Source organism: Lipotes vexillifer, unplaced genomic scaffold (assembly GCF_000442215.2).
Source record: "Lipotes vexillifer unplaced genomic scaffold, Lipotes_vexillifer_v1.1 scaffold668, whole genome shotgun sequence".
NCBI lineage: Eukaryota > Metazoa > Chordata > Mammalia > Artiodactyla > Lipotidae > Lipotes > Lipotes vexillifer.
This window is the reverse complement of record NW_006785319.1, coordinates 5,569,603-5,588,252: the sequence shown is the minus strand read 5'-3', so window position 1 is coordinate 5,588,252 and position 18,650 is coordinate 5,569,603. Positions and strand designations below refer to the sequence as shown.

Genomic DNA, 18,650 nt, shown 5'->3' with positions numbered 1-18,650 from the left:
AGCAGGAATTTCTAACCTAAGCAATGTAAATGGCCGAAATTGATTAATTAAGCCCGTTTTCTCTGTTTCCATGCCTCACCCCCAAAACACACACAATCCCCCAACGTAAGCTCTACGTTACTTACATTAGTCGATTATTTACATTACTGATCACACTGCATGACAGCCCTCCTTCCCTAAGTGCTGTATAAACATTCCCTATGTGCCGACATCCTCAAAGCACGTCAAATGTTAAGTTTACTTCTTCAGAAACTAGTTTTTTATTTATTGAATATAGTGTGTACTGAGTGCAATTTTTAAAGTCTCTATCGGAAACAGAAATGGACTAAACACTATTTACAAAAACACTCCGATGCCCACCTCCTCAAAGCTCAGCCCTCACGCAGCCCACCACTGCAGCCCAGGCAGAGCCGGCCGTGGTCCTGATTCAGGACGCTTCACCTGCTTACACTCAAATTTAGCTCTTGGCCTCCGAGAGTCTTTACCAGGTCAAGGAAGTTTCTTTTTGTCTGTAGTTAAGTCTGTTTACAGTAAGTCAGAGAAGCAGTGAGAGGCACATGGGTAAAAAGCACTGACACAGGTGTCAGTAAACAGGAGTGGATGCTCTGAAGCTCCCTGGCTCTGTGACATCAGTTATTTCAGCGTCTCCCAGCTCATTGGTCAGCGGTCGTCAGGAGACCATCTCTGCCCCAGACATGCTATTAACTGGGAAGTCTACACCTGCTCTCCTCTTGGGGTTCAGGGAGCTGGGGTGAGATGGAAAAAGAGCCTTTCCCAAGGTGTTAAATGTGGGTGCATGGAAACCTCCCCGAGGTCTCGGAAACGTGCGATCAAACAGTTTTGCTTTTCTATGAAATGTAGCGAAGGACTCTCTGCAACTTAGGGATTCATTTCCACACCATCCTCCTGACTTCTCAAGTAGAAATCGCCTCTCCCACACCCCTACATGTATGTTTACATACTAATATTTTAAATGTTTCATGACTAATAAATAGAAACTCCAAGAAATTCAGTAACTGTTTGGAATTCTAAGGAAATATGGAAAAAAATAAACTTCTGGCCCAAAGTGTTGCTGTCCTCCTATAAAACCGACAGAGAGGTCATGATTGCCTGGGGGTAAATACCTGATAAATGCTTCACCCCCCCTGTAACTCCCCCCGCGCCCAGAGTGCGCTGATTTCAGGAAATGCCCTTTCCTGGGAGGCTCCTACACTTCCCGGCCCCATGCTGTGCTTCTCTTTTCCCCCCATCCCTCTATTAGTTCCACGAGGAAGTTACTGATATGACACGATTCTTTGTCCCAAGTGAACTCATTCCCAAAACTCTATCTCGGCTACACTGACCTGCCCCTGTATTTGAGTTCAGCCATCACCGCCAGGGCAAAGGGAACGGAGACCCCCGCTAATCTACTCAGCACGGAATAAAGGGCTTAATGTGTAAGTGCTTTCCTGTAAATAAGGAACATCAAAGAAACTTAAACGCTGGCTGCTTCCTAGAACTGCTACTTACGTTATCACTCTCTGATGTTCTTATTCTGGGTCGGCTGGTGTGTTTGACTAACACAATTTAGATGTCAGTACACTAAAGTCAAAAACCAATTTGTCTCTGAGCACCCCTGAAATAGCGAAATTCTCTTGCTCATTTGATGTGAAAACAAAACATGAATAATCACAGCCACTGTCACAGAAGAGAGTGTTCTCGTAAAGAGAATTCCTTTTAGAGTAACAGAGGGAGTGGGTACACCTGCCGCCTCGGTCAGCTACCCCGTGATTGCACTTTGTGGGTTGTGCCATGTTCCCATCCTGACTCAGCACCGAAGTCCACATCCTGTTTCTAAATTGCTGGCACCTCTCCACAGGCAACCTACCCGACAGAAGCAGTGCTGATCTTGACATAAGATATTTAAACACTCTCTTCTCCTCTTGGGATTTTGTGTCAGCCTTCAGGGAACAGACCCCAGGGCTTCAGCAGTACCACTGGTTCCTTGAAGACCCAGACCTCTAGTTGCGATGCTTTTTTTAATAAACATCAATCATTCACTTTTTTTTCCTATTAACTTTGTTCCTAACTCTCCCCTGAGGGATATAGGACTTTTGGGTTGGCATATGCAGAAATACTTAGAAGATACCCAAACTGTACTTTCCTTAAACTTGAAAAAAGTATAAGTATGCAGATATAGCTCCTCTAACGCAATCTTCACAAAAACCCTCTTCTAACAATATATGCCTAAATTCTATAATCTAGAGTAATTCTGACTGATAACAATGTTTAACCCAAGCGAATCATGATTGTATTAGCCAAGGTTTTGCAACTGTTTCAATAAACTCTGGATAAAAGCTTAGCAGACGTTGCCAAACATTCATACTCGGCAGTAACTCCTGGTACAGAACCATTCAGTCAGTGGGACTGAGTTTACGAAGTTACCTGTGCGTGAGCCTCCGCTGACCAACGCAGACTGCGGTCTGAGAACCTTGAATGATGCACACTTCGTGGCGACTACATTTCAGCTTTAAGCACGGGTCTTTAGTTGGGTCTAGAGCTAAAAAAAAAAAGAAAGAGATTGCACAGAAAACATTAAAATAAGTTTCTGTACAATGGAGGTTCTAATCTCATCAAACACAATTTGATCAGGGAATTGACAGAGCATTCAGCTGTAAATTTTGTTCACATTCTTCCTCTATTAAGAGGCAGTTTTGCTTCCACTCACGGAACACAGAGTCAGTAGAGATTTGTAGTTTAGTCTCATCCATTCTGTTCAGAAGCTGAAATGCACAAACCCCTGTGATCAGACTATGTGTGATCAAAACAGAAACTTTATGACCGAAACTCTCTGTAGCTGCTACTGCCTTCTAAGCATTCAACGTGGAGAAATGAAGGTAGGGTGTGTTGCTGCAATATTTGTATCAGTGAAGAATTATAAATTATACTTCTGCTTTTCCTGGATGGATGCAGGTGGGTAGAAAAAAAGGCTGAAACCCAAAAGGGTGTCAGTCGACATTAGAGTCTTGGGATCTCCAAGAAAAGTCTACAGCTGTATGCGGGGCTGCCTGAGGGCATCATGGTAGGAAATGAGATGTATTTTCATTTTTAAACTGTTTGTGCCTGACATCTGAACTACTGTATCTCCAGAAAAAATCCTCTATCTTGGTGGCTGCCAACACAAAACTGTGTAATTTGTTGCTGTGGTTGTGGTTTTTTTTTTTTTAATATCAGTTTTACTGCAATGTAACTCACATACTATATGATTTATTCTTTTAAAGTTTAAAATTTGGTTAAGATTTGGTTTACTATACGATACATTCTTTTAAATTTTAAAATCTGCAGTATAGTCAAGACCCATACCCCTGTGTTGGCACCCCACAAACGGGAAGATAATCAAAACTGCAGAGGTTCTCCCCAAGGAGCAAGGGATCTCAGCCCCTCAAGGGGCCCCCTAGCCCAGGGGTCCTCATTCAACTCAGCATCAAAAAACAAACAACCCAATTAAAAGTTGGGCAGAAGACCTGAACAGACATTTTCCAAAGAAGACATACAGATGTCAACAGGCACGTGAAAAGATGCTCAGCATCAATAATCATGAGGGAAACATAAATCAAAACCACAATGAGATATCACCTCACCCCTGTCAGAATGGCTGTTACAAAAAGACAATAAAAAACAAGTACTGGTAGAGCATGTAGAGAAAAGGGAACCCCTGTACCCTGTTGGTGGGAATGTAAAGTGGTGCAGCCACTGTAGAAAACAGTATGGAAGTTTCTCAAAAAACTAAAAATAGAACTACCGTATGATCCAGCAATCCCACTCCTGCATATTTATCCAAAGAAAAGAAAAACACAAATTTGAATAGATCTCTGCCACCCTATGTTCACTGCAGCAGTATTTACAATAGCCAAGACATGGAAGCAACCTACGTGTCCACTGACAGATGAATGGATAAAGATGATGTGGTTCATATATACAATGGAATATTACTCAGCTGTAAAAAAGAATGAAATCATGCCATTTGCAGCAACATGGATGGACCTGGAGGGTTATTATGCTCAGTGAAATAAGTCAGATGGAGAAGGAAAAATACTGTATGATTTTACACTTATACGTGGAATCTAAAAAACAAAACAAATGAACAAACATAAGAAAACAGAAACAGGCTTATAGATACAGAGAATAAGCTGGTGGGTGCCAGAGGGGAGGGGATGTGGGGGGATGAGTGGAGAACATGAAATGAGGTACAAACATCCAGTTACAAAGTGAATAAGGCATAGGATGTAAGGAACCTTATAGGGAATAGACTCGACAGTATTGTAATAACTTTGTACAGTGACATATGGTAACTAGACTTACTGAGGTGCTCATTTTATAATGTACAGAAATACTGAAGCACTATGTTGTACACCTGAAACGAATATAATATTTTAAGTCAATTATATTTTAATAAAAATTAATTCAATGGTTTTTCAGTATATTCATATTTGTAAAACTATTAATCAATTTCAGAATAGTATTATCACCTCAGAAAAATAGCCATACCCTTTAGTTATCACCCTTATTCTCCCAACCTATGACAACCACCTACAGTGGGCACCCGCTAATCGATTTTTTGTCTCTATAGATTTCATACAAATGGAATCATATAATATGTGGTCTTTTCTGAGTGGTTTCCTTCATTTAGAACAATGTTTTCAAGGTCCAACCATGTTATAGCTGCATTCTTTTATGTTGCTGAATAATATTTCATTGCATGGCTATTCTACATTTATTTGTCCATTCACTAGTTGATAGGCATTGTGTTGTTGACACCTTTTCTCTAGTTTAAATAATATAGCTATTGGTGATCTCTACTGGTGATGCTTAGTGATATTTTCTTGTGATTTATTATGGGGGGGGAGGCCAGAGAGGGAGTTGGTATAGATAAGGAAAAGGCTGAGTGTCCAGTTTGGGTACAGGTCAAAGTTGAGAGAGAGAATCCATGAGACGCAGCAAGCTGAACATAAAATCCCAGTGCATGTAGAAGCCAGGGTGACCAAAAGAATGTGCATTTGGAATCTTAAAAAGTATCTGGGAGGACCCTGGGCTTTTCACTGGACATGAAAGGTAGGTTTGAGCCAGTCTTTTGTAGACAAACGTAGGTAAATTAGAGCTAATATGTGGTGTATGAATCGAACTTAGTTTTACGAATATGTTAAATCTTAGGCATATTTAGTCAATAACCTAAATAAATGAGTTCATTTTGACAATCAGTGAATCCAGTAAAATATGTATATAAACAGATATATGTGTATATATATTGCATATAGACAGATATAGATAGATACATATTTTCTTCCTTTAAAAATACGAAGTATAGGGCTTCCCTGGTGGCACAATGGTTAAGAATCCGCCTGCCAGTGCAGGGGACGCGGGTTCGAGCCCTGGTCCGGGAAGATCCCACATGCCGCAGAGCCACTGAACCTGGGCACCACAACTACTGAGGCTGCGCTCTACAGCCCGCGAGCCACAACTACTGAAGCCCGTGCGCTTGGAGCCCGTGCTCCGCAACAAGAGAAGCCACCACAATGAGAAGCCCCTGCACTGCAACGAAGACCCAACACAGCCAAAAATACATAAATAAAACAAATTTATTAAAAAAAAAAAATACAAAGTATATCTGTGTAAAACTCTTATTTGAGATTTCAAACAAACGTGAAGTTTAAAATAAAGAATATGAACACATATATTGATAAAATATTCCCTAACAGACATAGCATGATGTTGGGTTGGCCAAAAAGATCTTACAGAAAAACCCAAATGAACTTTCTGGGCAATCCAATAAAATGGTCAAGACATTAAACACATGTATTTGCAACACAAATCTCCCATTTCCTCCAGTCTAAGCGAAACACTTTCTGACAAGCAATGATTAGCTCAACTATACTTTCTCTTAATTTCTAAGTAGTATCAAAAATTAAGATAAACTGTATTATTTTATTCCCTATAAAACGTTAAGCATTCTTTGTTCAGTATGAAAATGCAAATTTCTGGGACATTCTCATTATACCGTCACAGTTTAAACTGCCGCTAATTAAAAAACGATGATACCTTGGAATCATACGATTTCCTGTTGGACAACATAAAAGAAAAACATACAATAACTTTGTACACCTTAAAAATGTCGAGCTATTTCTAGTCCTCAGTCTACTTTGATTTTTAATTATTAATATGACTTTTAAATATTGATTAAAATTAAAGAATTCTGTCTAACAACTAAACAATGACATGGCACCTACAACTGTGCCTTGTAAACGTATATGTCATATACTCATTGTTGATATAGTTAATCTAGGACATCACTCTAAAAAAGGAGTATTTCCACTTTGAAATGAAACACTATATAGTACATATAAAACTATCATGGTTAATCTAATCTAATTGTACTTTGAATGAAGACTATTGATAGCTATAGTTATTTCTTTCAGTTTTCTTTACCTTATATAGCCCACATTAGGTAATTTTCAAAAGTTCCATGACCCTCTCATGTTATATCTATTTAATAAGATAGATCAGAACTCAAAAATTGATGTAGAGTGAGAAGGAAATTATCAGAACAAATACAGCACATGAAAAAGAATTTAATGCAAGTTTGGCATAAAACTTTCCATAAATGATCAAATAAAAGAGAAGGCAGGAGCCTTTGTCAAGAGATGGAAAATATAACAGAAAGTGAACACGAGGAAGCCCGTACGGAGAATCTGCAACAAAAGAAGACACTTTCTGTGCATGTGATTTTAACCATCTGTACTTCCGAGTAGAACTCATTGTTGGCAGCTTACAACTATAAAACATCACAGGCTATAAATACAGATGCCTGAGATTTTATTCTTGAAATCACAACAATGACACAACCATCTTCCTCTTGGCTGAAGCCCATGGATCAGAATCAATCCTGTATCTTAGAGGCTGGATAAAACCACCTCCGCCCCCCACTGCGCTCCATTCTTTCCATCTTTTTCAAATTACCTAATCCTATTCTATCCTGCATTAGTGTTTTTAACTTTCTCTCAATCACCCAGTAAAACCACACCTAGGAAGATTTCAGCTAGTGCATTCAATTCACTTGGTTATGTTCTTTTCTTCGTCCACTAATCTAATAATAATCTAATAATTCAATAATCTTTCTCATTGATATGAACTAACCTGAGGACTTAACTGATATTTTTTTCCTCCTTTTATTACTGAAGTATAGTCGACTTATATAAGTTACAAGTGTACAACATTTGATTGTTACAAGTGTACAGCAAGTGATTCACGATTTTTAAAGGTTACTCTCCATTTATAATTATCATAGAATACTGGCTATATTCCCTGTGTTGTACAATATATACTTGTAACTTATCTTATACCTAATAGCTTGTACCTCTTACTCCCCTGCCCACTAGTAATGACTAGTTTGTTCTCTGTATCTGTGAGTCTGTCTCTTTTTTATTATATTAACTTCCACATATAAGTCTTTCTTTGTCTGACTTACCCATGTTACTGCAAATAGCAAAATTTCATTCTTTTCATCGTGCTCCTAAAGTGGATTATTGCATTTCAGCACACATGACACCACATACCCTACGTGCTCCCCACAGACTCAACCCTTTTACTGGAAGAGAGACGAATAAATAGCTAAGTAGAATACACTGTTGGGTGTATATTATATACGTGTGTGTGTGTGTGTGTGTGTGTGTGTGTGTGTGTGTATTTAGCTTTGTGGTAACAAACACACACACGCAGATGAAGGGATTATATAATGGCGAGAGGATTCCCTATTCAGGGAGTGGCAGACAGTTCAGGATCAGTGAAATGCAAATGTGGGTGACACCAGCAAGTAGTGTGGGGAAACACTGGGGAATGAAGATGGAAGCTTCTGACCCACTGGAGTTTCACCTTGTCAGTAATGCTACATGGTTGAGGGATTTTGAGTTGGGGAGTGGCGTAATGAGGTTTGTCACACACAAGAATCTGGAGATGCTCTGAAGAATACATGACCAACGGGGAAACTAACAAAATGTCCAGGAGAGAAGGGATAAGGAAGATGGGCACGGGGCCAAGGGTGGCCACAGAGCAGGGCAGAAATGGTTTCAGGGGCTCAGGCAACACCTGGTTTGAACAGGTGTGTGGAGGCAGCAACCTGAATCCACTGAAGAAACTTCCTGATTCTCCCTTCCACTACGTACACTTTGTCCGACATTAATGTTGCTGTAACTACTTTTCTTCTTCTGACTTGTATTTTCCTGGTGAACTTTTCCTCCAATCCCTTTATTTTTCAATTCTTAATTTTTATATTTTAAAGGCAGCTTTCGAAACCCTTAGATGGATTTAGAAGCCCAACCTAAGACAATTTATCTCTTTTTCTGTTTTACCTATTGTAATTTTTTTTTTATATAACTGGACTCTTTTCTATCACGTTATTTTGTGCTTTCTATTTCGCAGTGTTCTTTTTCCTTTGCTTTTCTTTCCCCTTCCCTGCCTCATAGTGCACTGGTTGTATTTTATTCATTTAGCACCTTTGTCCTTCCAGCTGGTTTGAAAATTATGACATCTCTTTAGTTGATTCCTTTAGATGTTTACGTGCATAGCTGGCATAACTGATAAGAATACCCATATAATAAGTCGTTCGTCCTCCTTCTAAAGGGAACTAGGACCTTCGAACACATCAGCATCAAATCTTTGAAATTCACTTTCCTCACCATTTTGTCTTTTTTTTTTTTTAAAGAAGATGTTGGGGGTAGGAGTTTATTAACTAATTTATTTATTTTTGCTGTGTTGGGTCTTCGTTTCTGTGCGAGGGCTTTCTCTAGTTGTGGCAAGCAGGGGCCACTCTTCATCGCAGTGCGCGGGCCTCTCACTGTCGCGGCCTCTCTTGCTGCGGAGCACAGGCTCCAGACGCGCAGGCTCAGTAGTTGTGGCTCACGAGCCTAGTTGCTCCGCGGCACGTGGGATCCTCCCAGACCAGGGCTCGAACCCGTGTCCCCTGCATTAGCAGGCAGATTCTCAACCACTGCGCCACCAGGGAAGCCCCCCACTTTCTATTAGTTACACCACACGTTACCACCCCACCCCTGCAAATTAGTCATTATTTCTATTATTATTATTTTTACTGACATAGCGCATCTAAAATTATCAAGCCTACCAATTTATGCCCATCACTGCTTCTTGCAATTCACTCTTCCTTTTGGGTTTTCTTGTATGACTTCCTTCTATTTGTTGAAGTACATCCTTTTGCGATCGTTTCAACAAAGCACAATTTGTGCTCTGCCTTCGATATTTATTTATTTTTCGGAATGTATCTTTATTTTTCAGCCCCTCTTAAAGGGTAATTTAGCTGTGCCTGGAACTTTATTTGATAATTATTTTTTCTTTACCACAATGAAGATATTATTTCATGTTCTTTTGCCGTCAGATGCCGCTAACTAGTACGTCTGCTTGCCGTCCACGTAGGCAATCATTCTTTACCTCCCGAATATTATAATATTTTGTTATCATCAAAATTTTGTGCTTTGGAATGTTCATCTCCAGCTAGTCTAGCAAACATCTGAGCAAACGCGCCCTTCTGAATTTCAACTGGTAACGTAAAGTGTATTCAGGTGATGAGAGAACTCTTTAGCAGTTGGAATAAGACCAAGAAAACAAAGACTCAGTTGGATATTCATCATGATTTAAGAGCAGGTGAACTGCGCCACCGAAAGTTGGGTTTTAATTTTGGAAAAATGTCAACAGCACTAAAGAGTAAAATCAACATACGTATCAGCATTCACTTGGAACCTGTCTCTTGAAGCTTAATTGGATGCTTTTACAAAAAATGAAGTAACCTGCAACCCCGAAATGAGATTAAAAGCCTTCCTCATGGTTCAAGCATCAAATATGCTTTTGTTGCTTTTCTAACAAGAGTTCACTTCACTGTAGCTCTACGCCGTGAAACTAAAGGAAGAAGGGGTCTTCTAGGGAATGTTTTAAACCTTTGCCAGATGTTATAATGAAAGGCTGTGCAAGTGAGCAGCGTGGAAAACAGACTAATGCCTGAGAGTTAATTAGACTTTTGACAGCCAGTTTTATGGTGTTAAATGTGATTAAATGTAGCCTCAAGTCTTTGCAGTGACTTTCTTAGTTTGAACCTTACTATCATTTCAGTTACATAAAAACCACCCACTCTAACTTGGTGTCCCCACTACAAACACTACATGTGGAGGTCTACACAATTCACAGATTCAGATGCAATGGCTTGATTAATTTATTTTGTAATAAATATATATCAAATATAAGAGTGTTTATTTCAATAATATCCTATCTTATAAAGGTGTATTAAATGCAACTGACTACTGCATTGATCAATCAAAGTTAATGAAAACTCCGGGAGCCACAAGGCAGAATCTCTTCCTAGAGTTGTTCTGTTCTAGTCAAAGACTGATGAAGATTTTCAACATGACATTCTCTTCAGTTCTTTATCATTCTTTTTCTTTGTCAATACATCATATTGACCCTTAAAGTGAGAAATGCTAGTAGTGTTTCTTTTATAAAGTAGATGCATTCCAGAAAAATTGGTTACGTGTAAAACTCATTTTTACCGGTTTCCATTTTCAAATCTATTATTTCATATATAAAGATGATGACATTTAATCTCCATCATAAAGGTTTATATCTGGGATTTTCTTTCCAATATTAGAGCTAAACATACCTATGATTTGGTTCACATTTACTAAAGGGCTGCCTGAAACAGAATCATAAGGAAAAGTCCCTAAAAATACAACAATAACAGCTTGTCTTATGAAATAATGTTTACCTACAGTTCCTGCTTATGCCCCTAACTATTCTATACCCAATGTCTTCACCTATAAACGGAAGAAATTGGGCTAATTCTAAAATATAAAATAACATATTCTGTAGTTTTGTGCTTTAACTGACCTGGGAGCCATGACATTAAAAAATAAGAAATAATTTAGAAAATGAGTACTGAGTAGAAAATACGTTTATGTGACTTTGCATAAATGTGTGTTAACTGCCTAGAACATTTCCAGATGTACAGAAAGTACTCCATTTGCCCATTCTTGTTTGTATTCTAAGTGACAGTTATTAAAGTCCTACAAAACTTCTGTGACTTGCCAGGCAGCTACAAACACCTACCCTGAGCCACACTCTGCCCTTGATCAGGCCACTGACTCTAAGCTCACGGCTTCCCGAAGTAAACTCTACTCTTCCGTTTTTGCCTATTTAAAAGGAAAAATGATAATGTCCACATGCATTCTTTCTGAAAGGACAATGAAGCTAATCCCTAAGAGACACAATCAGGGCTTCTAAGCACCTACACGCTTCGTCCTGAAACAGAGGCAAACACTGACGCTGAGGCAGAGCAAAGGGGAGGAACTGACCCAGGAACCCACGGCTCCTCCCAGACTTGGGACGCAGACCTCGCTGGAGAAAGCTACCACCCACTGGGTGCCTGAGCATCTGGCTGACAGGACTGAGCTGGGCCACAGTCTCTGGAGAGCAGGCAACAGCGTCCCACTGCCCCCATGGCTGGTATGGGTGCACCCAGGCTGGAGGGAGGGACTGCAGCTGGGGGGCACCAGGAAGCCTCCACCCCATGTGCGGCTCGGCTGGCGCTGACAGGAGTGTGCTCGTGGGGACCCTGAGTATCGGGCATCCATTCTCCAGTGCAAGACCTGGGGTGTGAGGCGTCCCCTGAGCCTGGGGTGTGCAAGCCTGCCATGGGGTGCAGCTGCGGTGGAGACCCCTGCCTGTCTCCATCATGTACCCCTGCCAAGACATAAGGAGAAACCAGAGAGAACCGCCCCCCCGCCACTATGCAACGCCCTTGTAGCCCCTCTACTGACAAAGCTGAACTTTGTGTTGGCTACAAAGGCCATGTGCTCCCGGATCCAGCTCCACGGCTGCAGAGAAAGGTGTGTTGAGAGATGACAGGACATAAACTGACGCCCTGCATGACCTCTCTGGAACGTAGTTCAGCGCTTTGTTATATAGTTAAACCACGCTACGTCTATGAATTCAGCCAAGATAATTTTTTTGCATGTTCACAAAAAGACTATTACAAAAATGTTTGTGGCATCCACGGTTATAAGAAAGAACTCAAATACCCATCAGTGGAGGAGTGAATCAACAAATTGTTGTCATGCAGACAGAATACTACCCAACAATAAAACAGACTCAAAAAAACCCCCCAAAAATGCAAAAATGTTGGCTGAGTCTCAAAAACATTATACCGATCAAAAAATAGTAGACATGAGATATACACACAGTGTAGTTCCATGTACATCAAATTCTACAGCAAGCTAAACTAAATTAAATGAAAGAAGTTCCAACATCTCGGAGTAGGGATGGCTTGGGTCAGGCCAGGACGGGGGATGGGGCCGGGGGCTAGGAGAGAGGGCAGAGCAGACAGTGTGAGGAAGGTGTGCTCTCTCTTTCTGCTTCGACTGAGGTGGTATTAATTCAATGATCTGCATCCACGAAAATGGATCAAACTGTATATTTTAATTTATTTCACTTTATTTTATGTAAATCATGCATCAGTAAAAATGAGGAAAGCCTCATTTCCTCCTTTTTACGAGGCTTTCAAAAGAAAAAGCTCCGTTCTCCAAGATAATATTTAAGGCTTTCTCCATGAACTATCTCAGCCCAGGAGAGGACACAATCAAAAATCAAAGATGACACATTTCACCTGAAACTTAGGTACTGAAAATCAAGCCCTCCCCATCAGTGAAGCATGTTCTTTTATAAGGTAACTATTGTACACTAAGGACAGGTAAAGTCAATGAAAAACAAGTAATGACAGGAAAAAGAATGCAGAATTAGATCTCACTTTCTCAAATGTGCACTTACAGGCTGTTGGTAACGTCCACAAAAGACTTCCACATAACCGTGGGGATCTTAACATCTTAAATATGGAAAGAGGTTTTAAGGGCGCCCAGACCTTTAAAATGAAGACGGTTTTACACTTGCCCTCACTCTGTCTTTAAAATCCCTTCCCTGAAAGCCTTCGGCAAGTCTGGGTGCTTTAAGCACTAGATGCCCTGCAATCCTTGTTTGGAGCCTGCAATAAACACTGCACCTTCCTTCACCACGACCCGACGTCAGGGGACTGGCTTTACTGCGCGTGGGTGAGTGGACCCGAGTTTGGCTCGGTACCACCACCACATCCAGCGAGTTAACATCCCCAAACAACTAATTTAGAAATCTAAAGACACTGGAAATTTTTGTTGACTGAGGCATTTATCAAAATAGCCAAAACACTCAAAAAGTCTTCCTAGTCACTTTTCTGGGTTTGTAAACGGACAAGGCAATGGGGTCCGATCAGGCCTAAACCAGAGCAGCATCCAGTCCTGGCACAAAAGCCGAGAACGACAAGATGCGGCTCCACATCAAACACGTGGAATCAGCAGCAATGAACGGCTGCGTAGTTGTTAATAGTAAATATTAGAAATGTATCTTTTTGACGAGGCTATCAGGAAATAAAAGGAACAGAATGAAAATAATACCATGTAACAACCATCACGAAACTGAAGCATCATTTCACCACATTCTCTGACCTTCTTGTGCTCAGTGGTTGTAACCCTTAGGCTGCATCTAACTGGCCGAATGTAAGGAAAAGAGAGCAGCACGGTCACCGACTTCTTATATTCACAGCCCCATGGTACATCCTTATTTCAGCTGAGAGGGGGACCTCCCGGGGCTTTAGGATGTCGGCCACCATGGCGACATGTGTTGTGTGTCCTAGACAAGCGACCGGACACTTGTGGACAAAGCTGGAGGGAATGTCCACTGAGCGGAGGCCCCCGACCTTCCTGCCCTGACACACAGCTGAGAGCCCCCCTGACAGGTGCTGATGTGCTAAGTGGGTTCTGTTAGGGGCCAACCTCACAGAACCCGGCCTGTTGGGCAGGTGGCAGGCAGCCTGAAGACAGAGTCCCCGTCGCCCAGCAGGAAATACTGTGTCAGGCGGTCACGTGCTAGGACTGTCAGGCAGGTGAGAAGTTTACTGAGCCTCCGGGAGAAGTGCTGGGCAAGTACTTGTCAGTTTCCAAAAAGAATAGCAGGATAAATTCAAAGTTTCTCTATAACATCCCAGTACCCACCTTTGCAGGAATATTAAAAGTGTCTTGAATACACACCGTTTTTAATAACATTGTTTAACATCATTTTTCTCTATAAAAATAATCATCTCCTGATTTCTCACTGCCAAAAGAAAAAGAAGGGACTTCCCTGGTGGTCCAGTGGTTAAGAGTCCGCGCTTCCACTGCAGGGGGCACAGGTTCGATCCCTGGTTGGGGAACTAAGATACTGCATGCCTCAGGGAGTGGCATAGAATAAATAAAATAAAATATAAAATAATAAAAGAAAAGAGGGCTTCCCTGGTGGCGCAGTGGTTGAGAGTCCGCCTGCCGATGCAGGGGACACGGGTTCGTGCCCCGGTCCGGGAGGATCCCACATGCCGCGGAGCGGCTGGGCCCGTGAGCCATGGCCACTGAGCCTGCGTGCCCGGAGCCTGTGCTCCGCAACGGGAGAGGCCACAACAGTGAGAGGCCCACGTACCGGAAAAAATAAATAAATAAATAAAAGAAAAGAAAAGGAAAAAAAACTGCTCACCTCTAAAACCCACTAAATCAAATAAAACACCAATCTAGGCACAATTAGTCCTGGCAGCATGGAGAAAAGGGAGGTGGTGAGGTGGGATGCATCTGTTTCTTAAGGCCAGAATAAAAAGGGAAAGGTACCAGTGAGGGAGGTGTTGAAAATATCTCACAGTCTCTTAGATTCACTAAACCAGGTGAGTTTCCTGAGCATGTAACTGCAGAAACAGTAGGTGAATTGCATCATGTATTGAAACTGGATTAACAAAATATTATTATTTTATGCAATTCATGAAGTATAGACTGTAAGAATGTTGGAGTTTGAAAAAAAAATCTTTAAACAAAAGGTTCAGACTTTACAAACTCATTGTTTGAAATAATAAATGATTTTTTTTAAGGGCAATATTTACTATTTCTAAGACAGAAAAATTAACATCTACTCATTCACTGCATTTTTATTTAACTTGTCTTAAGTAATTGACTTATAAAGAAATCACCCAAATTTCATTGCTGCCATTTCTTGCCAGCTGGTCCTGGTTGGAGAAAAATGTTAGGGAAAAGGATTATAGTAAAATCTGGTGATGCCCACGCATCAACCCTCTGAACGCAAATGTAAGTAAACGGTGACGGGCAACTGGTCCCATTTCTCCCAGACATGTTCTCAAGGTGGGTCCTGAAGTTCTCATCCAGGGATGGTGACTTAGGCAAGGAAGACAGGGCAGGGAAACATCAGAAGGCGAGTCCCACACCTGCCCTGGTCTCCCTGCTCGGTCTCCCCAGGTCAGGAGGACAAAACTGGCACCAACTCATCTGAGTCAGATTCCTGGACTCACAGCCACCGTCCTGGTAGTTACAGCAGCCACGTGGCCAGAATGTTTCACAACCCTACAGAGACAGGTCAAAGACCACCACCAGGGAGCCACACGGCAGCACAAAGGAAGATAATTCTGGAAGGCACGGACGGGCCAAGGGACAACAGGACGCACAGACTTGCCTGGAAGTTTCTGAGCTTACATGATGCAAAATGGACATTTTCACTGCTTAAACGTTTTTGGTCCCCATCTGTCTTAAGCTGGGGTTTACCACGTACACTCAGAAGTCAACACCTGGAGTTCATCAGCACTTAAGTTACTCATTCTACTCAACTGCCAGAATTTAATTTGATTCTTCTCTTGGAATAGGTCCTTCAATGCACAGTTAGTGTTAATTTTTCCAATCCTGCTAATTACCTTTATTAATGTTTCTCTGCTTTATTTTCCCTCGTGTCTTTTACAACTTTGATTTGAAGGCTCATCTTGACCAGAACAATCTCTCTCTCCTCTCTGTCTCCTTCCCTGAGTCCCTCCATGCTTTGAGGGGCTGTTTACATTTGGGCCTTTGAGGCTCCCAGACAAGAACTGGCATCGAAACAGGTCCAAGTTCCATCCAGAGGTCCGGCTGCTGACATCGCTCGTCTAGTCACCGAGCTTACAGCCCGGAGAGGTTTGTCCCAACCCTGCACGTGAGTCTCCCTCTTGCTCTACCCACAGCTTTACGTGGGCGGGAGCTGTCTTGAGAAGTTGCCGTTTTCAGACATTACTCCTACTTCTTAAGCAGAGTTCCCTGCAAGCGCGCTTTTAACCATCCCCCGGTAACGGAGCTTCTGGTCGCCTCTGTACTGGGTCACACATGAACCCACAGCCCAGGCCGCCTGCTCTGCTGGTCCTGAGTTCAACGAGACCGTAGCTTTCCTATTTTCCCTTCTTCATAATTTACTTACCATATCATATCTTTGAGGCATAATCCACAAATTAAACTTAAAAAGTAAACTTCACCCGAAGTTACTAATTTGAGTTTAATCTTCACATTAATGTTAAGATAAATTCCTATATTTTTACACTCAGACGAATAACATCCAATTAATAAAAAATCTGGTCTAGGGCTTCCCTGGTGGCGCAGTGGTTGAGAGTCCGCCTGCCGACGCAGGGGACACGGGTTCATGCCCCGGTCCGGGAAGATCCCACATGCCGCGGAGCGGCTGGGCCCGTGAGCCATGGCCGCTGGGCCTGCGCGTCCGGAGCCTGTGCTCCGCAATGGGGGGCAGGCCACAGCAGTGAGAGGCCCGCATACCGCAAAAAAAAAAAAAAAAAAAATCTGGTCTAATAATATTTTCATACTGATTGAGTCTTAGCCTGTCACAGGGTACTATATTACAGATATGAGAAAAGACAACATAAATACAATAAATCCTACATGTATTATAGTCCATTATGAATTGTTTTATTATATGGCTGATCTATTTCAGTAAAGGGATATTCACACGTGTTGAGGACAAAGAGAATATATCTCCTTTATTGTTCGTTATCTTCCGCAAACACAAATATTCCTTCACTTGACTAATATATTGTATTCTCTGACAGCACTGTAAGGTCCTAAACGTCACACGTTCTGTGATCAGGGTGTTGACGGACACATCCCAGTATCAACGATGTAAGTGGTGAACGGCTCACCTACCACAAAGCCACGCACGGTGAAGAGAAAGTGTGGAGATGGGAGAAAAGACATTTAGTTCATGAAACTGAAGCTCTGTCGTAGGATGCCGCTCACCTCCTGTGGATTGAAGGGCAGAGTAAAGGAGATCTAGAAGCAAAGACCAAGCCTGGAGCAGAGTGTGAGCGCCCGGGGGTGGAACAGCAGGAAGAAAACAGGTGTGGATCGTCCCCTCCTGAGCCACCCTCCTCCTGTCACAGGCCTGTCTTCCTCTCAGGTTCATCCCCCCATCACCTCAACATGCTTCTACTCCAGTCACAGGGCCTAAGCGCCTCAGTCATGGAGTGAATGTGAGACCTGGACCTACCCATCCGATCTAGCTCCTCAGGACTTGTAATCTGGACCAGCAAAGGATGCAGACAATGGTAGCCCTCACTCTAGCCATTTACCTTCACGCTCAGCTCAAGCCAGGGTTGATTTATTCTGCTTGACACTAAAGCTGACGACGTATATAAACTCACCACAGCAGGAGCAGCTGCTGATTTACTTCACCAGATTAAGAGAGAATCTGAATGAAGAGGAAGAGGCTGAAAGAGCCCAACTTACAAGCCTGAGAAACAAGAAATCAACCGCCATTAAACAAAGCCAAGATTTTAGGGCAATTTTTGAGGGGCGGGGCGGGAGCAGGTATGTGAGGTACACATGAAGTGTCCAATTTTTGCACATGACTTAATTACTGACTCTAAAGATGCTCAATTACCAGCTGGTGTCAGAGGCAAAGACGCAGGTGGCAATGCTGGTGGGCACGCCAGCTGTCACTGGCAGGAAAGGAGAATTGGAGGGCGGGACCCAGGGCTGGAAGTCCGCCAGCCTCACAGGTTACACCACCACTGAAATCTGGCTTCAACGTCAGTAAAGTCACGTAACTGTCCTGTGTGGTTCCTAAGGTCACACGGAACATCGTGCATCCACCTCTGTGGGTGCTACATGCCCAGTCAAGGCTTGTAACGCATGGCTGAGACCTAACACAGACAGGAGGCGTGCTCACAGGTAAGCCCAGCTCTACAAAGAAAGGATACAGGTGTTCTACCAAGACACACGGGTTTATTTCAACTCAGTTTTCTTAACTATCGCAGGAAACACAACAACAGCAACATAAAAAAGCTGAGAAGACAAGAGCCTGACTTTAATGACATTTTGTTCTGTCTCCAACTCTAAAAATTATCAGTTGCGTTTCTATTTAGGTTGTGGAAAACACACTAAAGGTCTCCACTGTCATTATCTCTTAAGATGCTAATGAGGCAATAAGGAGTGATTATCGTGTTATTCTGGGCCAATTTGGACTCATCCTCTTTAGTTTCCTGTGAAAAACTACTACAGAGAAACCCGAATTCTTCAATTACGACCAATGGTTTTATTTCTCAACTGCTCGAGCTCAGCACAGATACTCAGCAGGGCTGCATTATCACCCGCTGTGATTTAATTTAGTTGAAAGCCATTGGCAGAAATGTTAGTCATAATATCATGGTATCATGACATCATCGTCGCAATAAACATGACCACTAATTTATCAGCAGG

The 18,650-nt window shown here is 42.1% G+C and overlaps 1 protein-coding gene across 5 annotated transcripts in view; it reads right to left on the bottom strand.

Moving 5' to 3' along the window:
* The window catches only part of SPOCK3 (SPARC (osteonectin), cwcv and kazal like domains proteoglycan 3), a 445,886-nt gene that overhangs the window by 272,243 nt on the left and 154,993 nt on the right, over positions 1 to 18,650 (bottom strand). For 4 of the 5 annotated variants that reach the window (XM_007457383.1, XM_007457379.1, XM_007457380.1 and 1 more), the window contains one exon: positions 2,425 to 2,539. The exons of the other annotated variant lie outside the window; for it this stretch is intronic. In XM_007457383.1, coding sequence (XP_007457445.1) covers positions 2,425 to 2,539 — 115 coding nt within the window. The remainder of the gene's footprint in view (positions 1 to 2,424; positions 2,540 to 18,650) is intronic. 5 annotated transcript variants of the gene reach the window in all.